Raw genomic sequence first — 14,850 nt, 5'->3', positions numbered from 1 at the left:
AATAGCAGAAGTACCAAAGGTTTTCTACAAACTCCCCCATCTGCCGTTGGTCAAATAATCTAACAGACAAGCCATTGGTTGAGCCTGAAGCCTGAAGTTTGAGATGGGTCATATGTTGATTGTACACTTAAAGTTGGGATGGGGAAAGAGTTCTGTAGTACCACTAAGGTATGGCCTCAATGTGGGTGAGAGAGAAAAGAGAGAGAAAGAGAAAGAGAGGGAGCATATGATTAATCCACTTTGTTTCCTTTAGGCCGAGAAGGCACCTGGGCGATCAGGAAGTCGATCCAGCAATATATCTAAGGTAACATACACACCCACACCATCATTATTCAAAGCAACCCTAATGACAACAAACTAAGTGCTTTGCACACACATATTATGTTGTGCTTTTGTCACCTGCTGTTTCAGGCGAGCAGTTCCACCCCAGGAGCCGTGCTGAACAGCGTCTCTCAAACATCAGTTACACCCTCCTCCCAGGACATATGCAGGTGAGTGTGGTTGCAGACCGATGCTGTGGGATACGACGCATGTGATTGGTTCTTAGCTCATCTACATGTTTGGACATCATGTGATTTTATGGATTGAGTTGTGTAATGTCTGTGTCTTTTTTTCTATTTTAAATCAGAAAATATGCTGACAGAAGATATTAAACAGTGAAAAGAACTGTGTAGCAGAGATTATAATACATTCAATTTAATGTGTTTAATTATAAATAAATTAAAGATTGCAAATTAGAATAATGCGGTTTATAAACATTTTGTATAAATTACCAATACGAAATAAAATAATATAATTAATAAAAACATTTTGTATTAAATTAAGAGTGCAATTAAAATAGAATCATTATTTCTGAACATTTTGTACTAAATTAGGAAAGCAAAATAGAATAATGTAATTTATTAAACGTTTGTATCAAATTATACAAATTAAATTTGAATAGAATAATATAATTTACAAAACATTTTGTTCTAAATTAAGAACAAAATATAAAAATATAATTTGTTATGAAATCATTTGAATTTAATTATTACATTTAAATAAAATTAATGCAAAATAGAACAATACTATAATTATTAAATTAAGTTATAATAGAATAATAATTTATAAACATTTTGTACTAAATAAGGAATAGGAAAGCAAAATAGAATAATATAAATTATGAAGCATAGAATAATATAAATTATGCATTTTGCATAAAATTATACAAATTAAATCAGAATAAAATAATATAATTTCTAAAAAATATATATTAAATTAAGAACAAAATAGAAAAATATAATTTGTTATGAAATCATTTGTATTGCATTATTTGATTTATAAACATTGTACTAAATTATGAAAGCAAAATAGATTATTATAAATTATGAAGCATTTTGCATAAAATTATACAAGTTAAATCAGAATAAAATAATACAATTTATGAAAAAAATGATTAAATTGAGAACAAAATAGAAAAATATAATTTGTTATGAAATCATTTGTATAACATTATTACTTTTAAATTTAATTAATGCAAAATAAAAAATAATTGTACTTATTAAATTTAATTACAATAAAATAATAATTTATAAACATTTTGTACTAAATTAGGAAAGCAAAAGAGAATAATATAATTTGAAACATTTTGTATAAAATTATAAAAATTAAATTAAAACAATACAATTTATAAAACATTTAGTATTAAATTAAGAAAATAAAATAGAAAAATCTGATTTGTTATTAAATTATTTGTATTAAATTATTACATTTAAATTAAATTAATGCAAAATAGAACAATACTTTAGAAATCTGGTTATTAAATTAATTTTATAATTGAAAATAAAATAATTTTGTCACTATGTTTTGTATTAAATAATTTTTATTTAAATTTAAGTAATATCACCAATAGTCTTTTCTGTATGTATGAATGCATACCTCTGAAGGTATGTTTAAGAAATTACATGTTTTGAATGCCATGTTTTCTTTTTGGTTTTCTTTATTAAAATTATTATTGAACAGTAAATTTTAAGAAAATGAGTGGAAAAAATCCACCTTTGAACAGAAGTTCACTTTTATTTGTCCATTAATTTTTCCTCATCAATCATTTCATGCTCTGTTGTGTCTTCTTCATCCCTTTTGTTTTTATACGTCTGTGTGTATGTGTTGTGCAGCTCTAGTGGTCACACTAAACTTGAAGTAGATGGCTCAGATCAGACCACACCCATCATGCCCATAAACCCCGCCTCCGACCCCGCCCCCACCGCAAAGCGGCAAGTCAAACGACGTATCCGTCGGCGCCGGGAGAGCACCGGAACCGTCGGGTGTGCAACGGAGTGTGTGGACCAACCGAGACATTCCCGGTTGCATAAGCAAACACACACACACTCAGACTCATCCTCAGAGGACGAGCAGCGCTGGAGAGAAGCTCGCTCCTGGAGCCGCCAGAAGGCAAGACGGAGACGCAGCGGCAGCCGACACACGCAAGCGCTTCCCCGTGAGGAACGGGACAACGCTAAGCTCATGTCTGTCAACTCAGACGAGGGACAGAAAGAGAACCAGCCACCATTGTGCAAAGGCCCCAACACCAGGCCCCACAAAAAGTTGTCAAAACGAGAGGAGCCAAAGAGTGGGGGCCAAAGCCAGGCAGCCAATCAGAGAAAAGGAAATGAGCGTGGTAGTAGTAGGAGTGCAAGTGAGGAGGAAGAGCCTTTTACAAAGACCTATGAGGAGAGAGGTTCAGGAGACCCAAACATGTCTGTCCCGTCCCCTTGTAAATGCACTATTCCCACCAATCAAAATGGTGCCACGCAACAAGCATGCACTGATGATGAACTAGAGGTGTGCAGGTGAGAGAGAGCGGGTTAGAGATGGATGAGCGTGAAAATTGAATGAAAATGAACGAGAAGCTGATGTGTTTTTGTTTGTGCAGGATCTGTCACTGTGAAGGGGACGAGGAGTGTCCGCTCATCACCCCTTGCCGCTGTACAGGAAGTTTGCGTTTTGTGCACCAGGGCTGCCTGCACCAGTGGATCAAGAGCTCTGATACTCGCTGCTGCGAGCTGTGCAAATATGACTTCATCATGGAGACACACCTCAAGCCGTTGCGCAAGGTACACAGACACACATATCTCTGAACACATCTCTTAGCTCAGATCCTGTTTCATTAAAGGGATAAAAAAAATGAAAATCTGTAATTTCTCATCTCGTGTTCCAAACCTTTTAAGACCTTTGTTCATCTTTGGAGCACAAATTAAGATATTTCTTGATGAACAGCAATGCAACTGACACGTTCAAGGCCCAGAAAGATAGTAAAGACATGGTTAAAATAGTACATGTGACCTCAGCGGTGCAACCTTAATTTTATGAAGCTACGGGAATACTTTTTGTGCACAAAGAAAACAAAAATAACGACTTTATTCAACAAGTTCTTCTCTTCTGTGTCATTCTTCAATGTGTGTTCACGAAAGTACCATGACGAACCACTGATGTCACATGGACTAGTTTATCGATGTATTTACTACCTTTCTTGGCCTTAAACTTGGTAGTTGCATTGCTGTCTATGCAGGGTCAGAAAGCTCTCTGATTTCATAAAAATGTCTTAATTTGTGTTCCAAAGATGAACGAAGGTCTTACAGGTTTGGAACAACATGAGGGTGAGTAATTACTGACAAAATTTTCATTTTTGGATGAACGATCCTTTTAAACACCAGTGGCAGCTGGTGTGATCAAAACAGTTTTGTTATTGTTAATTTAAAAAAAATATTTAAAATATTTTTCAGTCACTGCAATAAAACTGAAACTAAATAAAATATAAATATTAGATGAAAAACTTGAAAAGTTGAAGTCAACTGTATTTTTTTAAGAATTGTTGTAATTGTCAGAATTGTTAGTACCGTTGGTAAATATGATAAAAAAAAAGGCTGTGAAAATAAATCTGCATTGTTTATCTATTTGATCTTTTATTTAAAAAAAATGTACAAAAATCTAGACTTTCATTGGAGAATAAGAATTTAAAATGTGGGGAAATCTCACAATGAAATAAATGTTTTGCTCTAATACACATTGGCCACAATTAACAGTACCCTTTTATTCAATTATTTTTGAAATCCATTTGCCAAAATAAAAGTTCTGAGTTTTCTCCTATTATGCCTGATAAGTTTGGAGAACACCAGACAAGAGATCAGAGACTATTCCTTCATCCAGAATCACTCCAGACCCTTCACATTCCCAGCTTTATGATGGTGGTGCTTCTCTTCAGTTCACTTGACTGATTTTCTATAGAGTTCAGGTCAGAGGACTGGAATGACCATGGCAGAAGCTTGCTTTGGTGCCCAGTGACCCATTTTTGTGTTGTTTTTGGATTATTGTCTGTTTGGAAGATCCAAACATGGCCCATTATAAGATTTCTAGCAGAGTCAGTCAGGTTTAGATTTTTTCTCTGTTGGTATTTGATAGAATCCATGATGCTATGTATCTGAACAAGATGTCCAGGACCTTCAGCAGAAATATAGGCCCACAACATCAAAAATACAGAAGTATATTTCATTGTACACATGGGGTGCTATTTTATGTCTGTGTGCACCAAACCCATCTTGAGTGTTTGTTGCTAAAAAGCTCATTTTTTAGTTTTATCTGACCATAAAAGCCAGTCCCATTTGAAGTTCCAGTCGTGTCTGACAACTGATATGCTAGAGATTGTTTTTGGATGAGAGCATTTTCTTTTAATTTTTTTCTGGAAACCCTCCCAAACAACATGTGGTAATGTATGTGCTGTTTGATTTTTTTTAAAGGGGTCATCGGATGCAAAACTCACTTTTACATGTTGTTTGAACATGAATGTGTGTTGGCAGTTTGTGTATTCTCAGCTTCTTGTCGGTGTGACAACACACTGACAGAGGCCGCTCCCATGATAGTTGATTGACATGTGCGCCTTACCTTAGACCCACCCTCACCGAGCTGAAACAAGAATGTCTCCAATTGAGCGATTGAGGTGTTCTGTTGTTGGATGTAATAATGAACATAGCAGTCGTCATTTACCCCCGACAACTGAGCCACTGAAGATGCAGAGGATAACGTTACTTTCGTTTTTAAAAAGGAAAGCACCGATCCCGATCTACATATGTGTCTAGTTCGTGCGAATCGTTTCTGATGCAGCTTCACCCACAGCAGAAGTAGGTATAAGAGTTTTTTTATGAATCTTTGCAAACGGCCTTTCTTTATAATGTGCTTGTTGGAAAGTTTTGCCGCTAAATGTGGCTAAAGTAAACATTACATTTGCATTTAAAGGGACCATGGAATAAAATGAGTTGTTTTTTCGCAGAGCTGATTTTAAAAGGGTAAAATGGTGTTTTATTACACTACTATTTAACCAAATTATATTATAGACTTTTCATTAAGACCCTAAAGAATCATATGAACTTGTGGAAAATGGGCATCTGATGACCCCTTTAAGGTTTTCTGACCATGAGACTCAACTATTTTCTGCAGTTCTCCAGCTGTGATCTTTGGAGAGTCTTTAGCCACTCAAACTCCCCTCCTCGTCGTGCATTAGGACGATATACACACATTCTCTTTCAGGCAGATTCGTAACATTTGTTGATTGGAATTTCTTAATTATTGCCCTGGTGGTGGAAATTAGAATTTTTACTGCTCTAGCTCTTTTCTTAAAGCCACTTTGGCCTTTGTTTCCCTCATATTTATATTCCTGTGAAACAGAAAGCTATGGCTGGATAATGTCATGTTCATAATCACCCAGGGGCCTCATTTATAAAGACTTGCGTAGAAACCATCCTTGATTTTATCTAAGAACTTTTCTGATTTGATCGTAAGAGCGATTCAGAGAAAACGAACGTACCACGAAATCCATGCGTACGCCAGTCATTCGGTTATAAATCACAAATGATCGTGGAATTGTGTGCAGCTGAATGTTCCGCCGTCGAAACGCCCCTGCTTAATTAATTAACATATAAAATGAGCTCATTCCTAAAGCAAAAACTCTGTGACAATGGCAAGTAAAAAGGACCGCAAGAAATCAAATTATAGTGAGGCTGAACTATCTGCAATACCAGGCATTACCACAAGGAAACGGTCGTACGCCAAGCTGGAATCTGACGTGGAGATAAGTACTTTTCCACGTCAAAGACGGTTTTTATAAATCTCTACTTTGACGTGGATTTGATCGTACGAACACTCTAAGATCAAATCAGTGCGTAAGAAAGTTTTATAAATGAGGCCCCTGGTGTGCTCAAAATTGTTAATATGAATGGAAATATACTTCAGAGATATTTTACTCATAATAATTTTTAGGGGTGTCAATAATTGTGTCCAACGTGTATTTGAGAAAAACATTTCATAATGAGATTTTCCCACATTTCCAATAGTTTTAGTTCAATGAAAGGTTAGATTTTTGTGAATTTTTTTTATTTAATTTTAAAAGGATTAACAATGCAGACTAATTTTCACAGCCTCCTTTGATCATATTTACCAAGGGTACCAACATACCATGACTGTTTGTTTACAAATAACAATATTCAAGAAACAAGGTTAGCTGATTTTAACTAGCTGTTTAACTGTCTTAAAAGTTTCAATTATTGGCTTTGTTGCAAAGTCCCACCATTTTGAGAGATCATTCAGTCATTAAATAGAGAAAACCCAGCTGAAAATATACTTTAAACAAAAGTACTATATTACATTAACTTTAACCACTAACTTTAAAGTTGAGGTGCTAAATTTCAGCTAAATTGTCATTTGTTCCTACCATCTTAAAACAGACTACTGTTAAAAATATTACTGTTTTACTGTATTTTGTGATCAAATAAGTACAGCTTCGGCAGTCGTGGTAGTCTATACGTAAAATTGAATGTAGAGAAATTTAAAACTGCTCAGGATTATTGATTAAAGGTGTATGATTTGAGCACCATAATGTTATAAATGCATTAATATGGCATGGTATTATATTATAGGCAAAAAATGCAAAACCCAGTTTAATACAATTTGTAACAGTTCTCCATCTCCAACTAAATGTTTCTGGCTTGAAAAAAACAGTTAAAGAGCCATTCCATATTTTAGAAATTCAAAATATAAATAAAATATTATTGTATTTTGAACAAATGTAATTGAAAAGCACGTTTAATTTACACTTTCATCTCTGCTTTCCAAGCTTGATCATAACACCCCACTGTGCTGTGTTTCCATAGAGACGCAGTGTACAGCAGTACAACCTCTTTCAGTGACTTTCATCATTTTTACACATATTTATAGAGCACAAAGTGATAATTTAAAAAAAGAAACTAGATAATTTATACCCACAGCAAAAATGATGATTGAGTTACATACCAGCGTTTAATGATTTGGGGGTTGTTCAAAAAGTAGCTCTTCACTATGAGCAAATAGTAGCGATGCTTGCTTTGGTAAACACTGCTAATAAAATAAACTCAACTGGTTATTCTGAATGTGGAAATATTGTAAAGGTCAGCACGCACATAACCTAGTGCTGCCACATTGTGGTTAAAATAATAATTGCATAAGGAATGCATTCTTAGAGCTTTGTTCCCTGTTTCTTCTTTAGTGGGAAAAGCTACAGATGTCTACAAGCGAGCGACGGAAGATCTTCTGTTCTGTGACTTTTCACCTGGCTGCTGTGGTGTGTGTCATCTGGTCCCTCTACGTTCTGATTGACCGCACAGCTGAAGAGATTCGCCAAGGCAAGAACAATGGTAAACACAATAACACGCACACAATGTAGTTATGTAACATAGGTTTTAATGTTTGCAGGAGGGCATGAGGTGCAGTCTAGTGTTATTAAGTTCCTGTGTTATCCACTGTTATTATTTCATTTAGTTTAGTACAGCTGGAATGTTGTATTGAATAATCAGCATCTAGTTTTATAATTGATTATATGTGACCCTGGACCACAAAACTAGTCTTAAGAAGCACAGGTATATTTGTAGCAATAGCCAAAAATACATTGAATGGGACAAAATTATCTATTTTTTATGCCAAAAATCTTTAGGATATTAAGCAAAGATCACGTTTCATGAAGATATTTTGTACATTTCCTACCATAAATATATCAAAACTTAATTTTTGATTAGTAATATGCATTAAAAAAAACTCTTTTTTATTTCTTTTTCAATATTTAGATTTTTATGCACCCTCAGATTCCAGGTTATTAAATGGTTGTATCTCGACCAAATATTGCCCTATCCTAACAAACCATACATCAATGAAAAGCTTAGTTTTTCAGCTTTCAAAAGATTTACCCTTATGACTGGTTTTGTGGTCCATGGTCACATATAGTGGTGTAATTCAGTAATGTTGTAAAGTAGCTTTGATTAAACTCAATTTAAGCCTTTTTTTTTTTTTTACCTCTAAATAATCATCAGGACAAAATACAAATCATATTTACAAATCAAGCCAAACACATGAAATGAGGAAAAACTGTTTTGTTATTGTTAACTAAAAAGTATGAGAAGAAAAAAAGTATGGTTTAATATAACGGAAATTATGTCTCTTACTGAAATATGTAGTAGATCATGAAAGATTTGCTTTATTTAAATCCACATCTTTTTATAAATATTTTGGACTGTAGGGGGCGTCATTGTTTTGATTATGCAAAATTGCACTCTGAGAGCTACTGGTGCTACCTGTTACCTCAACACAACTCAGAAAATAAAATAATGCGATGCCGCATTGTACGGCTTTTGGTTGTAATTTTCAGTAAAAGGCCGACAAGAGAAGCAATATAAGTCTTCACTGCTTTCCTAGCGATAAGTAGAGGAGAAAAGAATGAGAAGATGCCTGTGAATGAATAAATATTTCTAAAGACCCACGTCTTTGTTCACTTCACTTTAGCCCTGATGCCTTTGAGGCTTTTAGTAGACCACAGCCACTAAAAGATCTTACAAATGGCAGAAACAAGAAACGCTAGATGCCATCCTGGCAAGATGCAAACATGCCGACGCTTGTCATGACACCGCAGCCACTGAAGGAGTTTCTCAGTGTGGATTTCACTTGATATCATAAGCCTTTAAGTCTCCTTGTGGGGAATATTTTGAGTTTGAGCCTACGCTTATATCCACCACCGCCTGTAAGCTCTTTCAGTAGCTGTGGTCATTGTATCAGTAATTTATTGTCCGAGTTGTGTTGGGGTAAAAATAGCAACAGGCAGTGCCAGAAGCTCATTGAGTGCAACCATTTCACATCATTGAAATAATGGCGCCCCCCATAGTCCAAAATATGTATGAAACAAAGTGGATTTCTTAAAATAATGTAAATATTTCATGGGTTTTCCACTACATATTTTAGTAAGAGACATCATTTATGTTATATTAAAGGAGTAGTTCACTTCCAGAGCAAAAATGTACAGATAATGTACTCACCCTGTTGTCATCCAAGATGTTCATGTCTTTTTTTCAGTCATTTTGAGGAAAACATTTCAGGAATTATCCCTATATAGTGGACTTCTATGGTGCCCACGAGTTTGAACTTCCAAAATGCATTTTCAATGCAGCTTCAAAGGGCTCAAAATGATCCCAGCCGAGGAATAAGTGTCTTATCTAGCGAAACGAAAAAAAAGTATATATTTTTTAACCTCAAATGCTCTTCTTCTCTAGCTCTGCCATGTGCATGCGTACTCTGTGCAGTCCCGTTCAAGAGTTATGGTATGTCAAAAAAATCTCATTTTCTTCTCCAACTTCAAAAGCTGTAGGACGATTTTGAAGTTGCAGGAGAAAATGAGATGGGAGTTTTTCGACATACCCTAACTGTATTGAACTGGAATGCAGAGCTAGACAAGATGAACATTTAAGGTTAAAAAGTATATAACTTTTTTAGAAAATGACCAATTGTCTCACTAGATAAGACCCTTATTCTTTTGCTGGGATCGTTTAGAGCTTATTGAAGCTGCATTTGAACTGCATTTTGGAAGTTCAAACTCATGGGCACTATATGGAGATAATTCTTGAAAAGTTTTCCTTAAAAAACATAATTTCTTTACGACTGAAGAAAGAAAGACATGAATATCTTGGATGACAACGAGGTGAGAACATTATCTGTAATTTTTTCTTCTGGAAGTGAACTACTCCATTAAGCCATAGAAGTCTTAATACCTGGGGTTCCCTTTAAGAATCATAAGTTGGTTAGCATCTGAGACAGTTTTTAGAGACACTAAAATTAAGTTTCAGTATAAAGTCCAAGACAACTGGGAAAAATAAGAACCAGAGAAACAAAACAAACTAACAAAAAGAAGACTTACTTCAGCTTTTAATGCAATGATGTAGCACTATAATGTTGGAACCGCCGTATAGCCATGTGGGAAGTTATTCTATTTTAGAGTAGCTGGAAGTTAATATAATATAGTGCTGTAATTCCATGCCATGCTGTCATTGCACACACAGCGCTGGTGCGTTTGTCCCCTTTCAATGCCGTAGGGGTGCTGGATTGGCCGTTCTGGACCAAGCTCATCGTGGTGGCGGTTGGCTTTGCTGGAGGACTCATCTTCATGTACATTCAGTGCAAAGTCTACCTGCAGCTCTGGAGGAGGCTGAAGGCTTTCAACAGGATCATCTTTGTACAGAACTGCCCCGACACCGTCCGCAACGGAGAAAACAGGCCGCCCCCGGTCACCCAGAGCAATGGCACACATGGGGCGGCGGAGGTTGCCGCTCCTCAGACACAAACAAACACAGGAGGAGTGGAAATGGCCCCTGTTTGACAATGGATGCTTGCTGCTCTGATCCTCAGTAGCTGAAAAGATTAGGAAAGGGCTCCTGGTGTATTTGACCAAAGTGAATTACATATAACAAAAGCACTTTTTTAATTTTTATTAGAGGGTGGGTAAACTTCTATAAGAAGTTTATATAGGGCTGTCAAATTGTCTGCAATTAACTATATACAAAACAAGGTGTACAAACATTATCACGTGTAATCATACGCTTGATCCATACTTACTGCAATAAGGGATTTCCCTATTATCTGAGCCATTTAAAGGGATAGTTCACCCAAATTCTGAAAATGAAAATTCTCTTTTTTTACTCACTCTAAGACCTTTGTTTATCTTCAGAAGACAAATTAAGATATTTTTGATGACACCCAAGAGCTTTCTGACAGCAATGCATCTAAAATTGTTAAAATAGACCATGTGACATCACATGCATTGTGGTTCTCTCGTGAACAAGCGACGGAGACTGACTTGGAAGAGAGGAATTTGTTGAATAAAAAGTAAACGTAAAAGTATTCTCATTCTTCCTTTCTGGGTTTTTGAACATTTGCACTGCTGTCTATGCATGGTCAAAAAGCTCTTGGATTTCATCAAAAATATCGTAATGTGTGTTCTGAAGATGAATGAAGGTCTTACGGGTTTGGAACAACATGAGGATGAGTAATTAATGACAGAATTTTCATTTTTGGATGAACTATCCTTTAAACAACCTTCATGTGTTTTGTGAGTCTGCAGTCATATCGTATCAATAAGTTGATTAAGAAGGCAAGACACTACAGGCAAAAACATTGTTTTTCATGCACTGGTCAGTTTTATGATTTGGGGCTATGTGGCTCTTCATAATGTTTTAGAGTAAAGAAAACATCCAAAATACACTTTCAAGTGGTGTTTATTGCACTTTTTCAATTCTTTAGATTTAAATTACATTATGTCTTTCAAGGCCTTTTCTCAAAAAGAGTTTTTTAAATACACCAAACTTCATAGCTTTATTTCTATCTATAGTTGAAGTCAAAAGTTTACACACACCTTGCAGAATCTGCAAAATATTAATTATTTTACCAAAATAAGAGGGATCACACAAATTACATGTTATTTTATTCAGTACTGACCTGAATAAGATATTTCACATAAAAGAAATTCACATATAGTCTTAAAGAGAAAATAATAATGAATGAATTCATAAAAATTACCCCTTTCAAAAGTTAAATACAGAAAAATGCTGAAAAACCAAAGAATTTGTGGGCCGTGAAGGATTTTTCTAAAGAACAGTGGGCAGTTTAACTGTTCAGGACAAACAAGGGACTCATGAACAACTATCACTAAACAAAAAACACAGCAGTGCATCATTCAGGTAACAACACAGTATTGGGAATCAAGTGTATATTAACCCTCTGGGGTCTGAGGGTGTTTTGGGGCCCTGAAGAAGTTTGACATGCCCTGACATTTGTTGTTTTTTCAGTATTTTAAAATAGTGACGCATTTCTAAAAGCAGTTCACGGAGACAGAGAAAACAGAGAAATCACACTGTTTGTTTTCTTTATTCTATAAAAAAGCACAGCGTTCTTTTGCTCTTGTGAGTGTGCACAAATAAAACTACACACTTAACAGCTTCCAATGATGGATAGCTCTAATTTGTATGACTGAAACCGACAGAGTATTTTTAGTGTCTTTTGCACTGATCTTAAAAAAAGTAGGTTGGTCACGCTGGCGTGACCGTCGGCCCCAGAGGGTTAAACCCCTTCCAACAATGACTTTATGATTTTGAGATCCATCTTTTCACACTGAGGACAACTGAGGGACTTATATATAACTATCACAGAACTTTCAAATACTCACTAATGCTTCAAGAAATAAAGAAAAAACATGCTTAAGAGCCGGGGGTGAAAACTTTTGACCTGAATGAAGATGTGTACATTTTTTTTTTTTTGTTATTGTGCCTAAATATCTTTTTTCCCCATTTAGTACTGCCCTTAAGAAGCTACAGAAGATACCTACATGTTTCCCAGAAGACAACATAAGTTAAATTTAGCCTGATTTTCAAATTCAAAAAGTTTTCAGCTACTAGCTCTTAATGCATTGTTTCCTTCTGAAGCATCAGTGAGCATTTGAACCTTCTGTAATAGTATTATATTATTTTTTCTTGTGGACTATATGTAAACATCTTTTATGTCAAAAATATCGTATTCAGGTCAGTACTACATAAAAAATAACATGCATTTTTTATGATCCCTTTAACTTTGGTAAAATAAAAATTTGCAGATTCTGCAAGGTGTGTGTAAACTTCTGACTTCAACTGTATATTTTAAAGGGTTTTACTGAGGGGTTTGTTCATGTATAATTTGCCTGTATTTATACAATATTTTATTTCTAAAAACATGGTGCAAACATTATTTTCTGACTGTTGGCAGTATTTTCTGATTTATAGAGTGAAAAATGAGATATTTAAAATGCCCTCTGTAAAAGTGAACTAATATTTAAACAAATTTTAAACATGGCTTTATCTAATGTTCAGACTTCTATTTTGTACATTTTCAAACACAACATTTCAGAAAATGTCTGTTAAAGGGATGGTTTACCCACTCTTAGGCCATTCAAGATGTAGATTAATTTGTTTCTTCATTGAAACAGATATGAAAAGACTTGGATCCTCTGCAGTGAATGGGTGCTGTCAGAATTTAAATTAAACAGCTGAACCAGCTACATTTCTCCAAATCTGTTCTAAAGAAGAACCAAACTCATCTCCATCCCAGATGACTTGAGAGGGAATACATTTTCAGCAAATTTGTATTTTGGAGTGATCTTAATTTTTTTTTCCTGTTCATCTGGGGTGTCTTGCCTTAATCAATTGGCAGCCCTATTCTATAACCTTCATACTGTATATTTCTTGCTGGTTAGACCTAAGCAAAAATAAGGGTAAACATTCTTATATTCCTAACCTGTTCTGAAGTGTTTTAGCTGTTCTCTCCTGCTTCGTAGATTAGCGAGACCTCACTGACATCTGAATGTGACACGGGACCAGAGGTGAACATGGCAGTTACACCGGGGATTATTCAAGTTAAGGAAGCCAATCCTCTATAGCTTTGGCTTTCACCTCATCCGTCTTTTCCTTAATCTGTTAACTCTTGGATCAGGTAAAGATGTGACGAGACACCTTACAAAGAAATAGAATTAAATACATGGAAAGTCTTCAAGAAACCAAAGACACAAGTGTTACAAAATGGAAATCAGACAAGCATTGGTAAATAGCTTATGTTAATGTTAACACAATAACTAAGTTTTTGATTTTATAGTTTGTTTACAGTTGGCAAGGAAGAAACCATACATCCATATTCTGGTTATCATAATTTCATCTTTTTATTTCAATGGATGAATGAGATTTCAGATCAGATATGGTGGGTATTATAGGAAGTCTATACAAGAAAGACCAGGTAACCTGAATTAGTTTTTTCTCTATGCTTTATGGCATTAAGGACTGGATCTTTTTTCTTTTTAAAAAACTTATGCAGCTTTTGAGGAATGTTTTGATGGTTTATGATTTGGAGAATTGTGTTTATTCATTTCTAAGACAGAGATTTGTTAATTTGCGGGTTTGGAGGTGATCAGGTTTTGCTGAGTGGCATTCAGAAAGAAGTCAGCAAATTTTACATTTTTGTATTGTGATTTTACTGCAGTGATTTCATATACCTAGATATATGAAAGTAATTCTAAAAAAAAATAACAAATAGGGTCGTGTCAGGATCAATTGAGATTTGCTTATCAACATCAGTGTTCACAATTCAAATGAACATTATCAAAAAAACATGCAAAATCAGTCAGTGCAATAAACCAGTGAATGTATCAAACTGTTTCAAAGTCTCTGTTTATTTATAGATTAATAATACTGTTACCCTTAGTGACTAAGTAACCCTCTTCCTTACAAAAACACATTTCTGCACAAGGCCTAATACACGCTGGTAGCACAAAACATCAAGCAATGTCTTGTTCTTTCTGTTCTTATACACAGCGTGATGTCCTTTCCTCTACAGTAAACTTTACCGTAGTAGAGCAGCAGGATTTCACAGTACTATATGTCCGTATCAGAATTCAGAGATACATCTTCTTTAGTCTCGTCTTCCATGTGTTTCTCTTGTGAAACTGCAGATGGTGCG

General features: G+C 35.1%; 1 protein-coding gene across 2 annotated transcripts in view; it reads left to right on the top strand.

Annotated features, from left to right (window-relative positions):
* Nucleotides 1-14,843, top strand: part of LOC141337214 (uncharacterized) — a 30,603-nt gene extending 15,760 nt beyond the window's left edge. The window contains exons 2-7 of one of the 2 annotated variants that reach the window (XM_073842990.1): nucleotides 254-304; nucleotides 412-491; nucleotides 2,154-2,828; nucleotides 2,912-3,092; nucleotides 7,550-7,697; nucleotides 10,413-14,843. In XM_073842990.1, coding sequence (XP_073699091.1) covers nucleotides 254-304; nucleotides 412-491; nucleotides 2,154-2,828; nucleotides 2,912-3,092; nucleotides 7,550-7,697; nucleotides 10,413-10,696 — 1,419 coding nt within the window. In that variant the 3' untranslated portion in view covers nucleotides 10,697-14,843. Of the gene's footprint in view, nucleotides 1-253; nucleotides 305-411; nucleotides 492-2,153; nucleotides 2,829-2,911; nucleotides 3,093-7,549; nucleotides 7,698-10,379 lie in introns of both variants that reach the window. The other variant, XM_073842989.1, reaches the window with a different exon arrangement.
* The last annotated feature ends 7 nt before the right edge of the window (nucleotides 14,844-14,850 follow it).

This window comes from Garra rufa, chromosome 6, assembly GCF_049309525.1.
Source record: "Garra rufa chromosome 6, GarRuf1.0, whole genome shotgun sequence".
Lineage (NCBI taxonomy): Eukaryota > Metazoa > Chordata > Actinopteri > Cypriniformes > Cyprinidae > Garra > Garra rufa.
The sequence above is the reverse complement of the archived record's forward strand: the minus strand, read 5'-3'. Positions and strand labels throughout refer to the sequence as shown.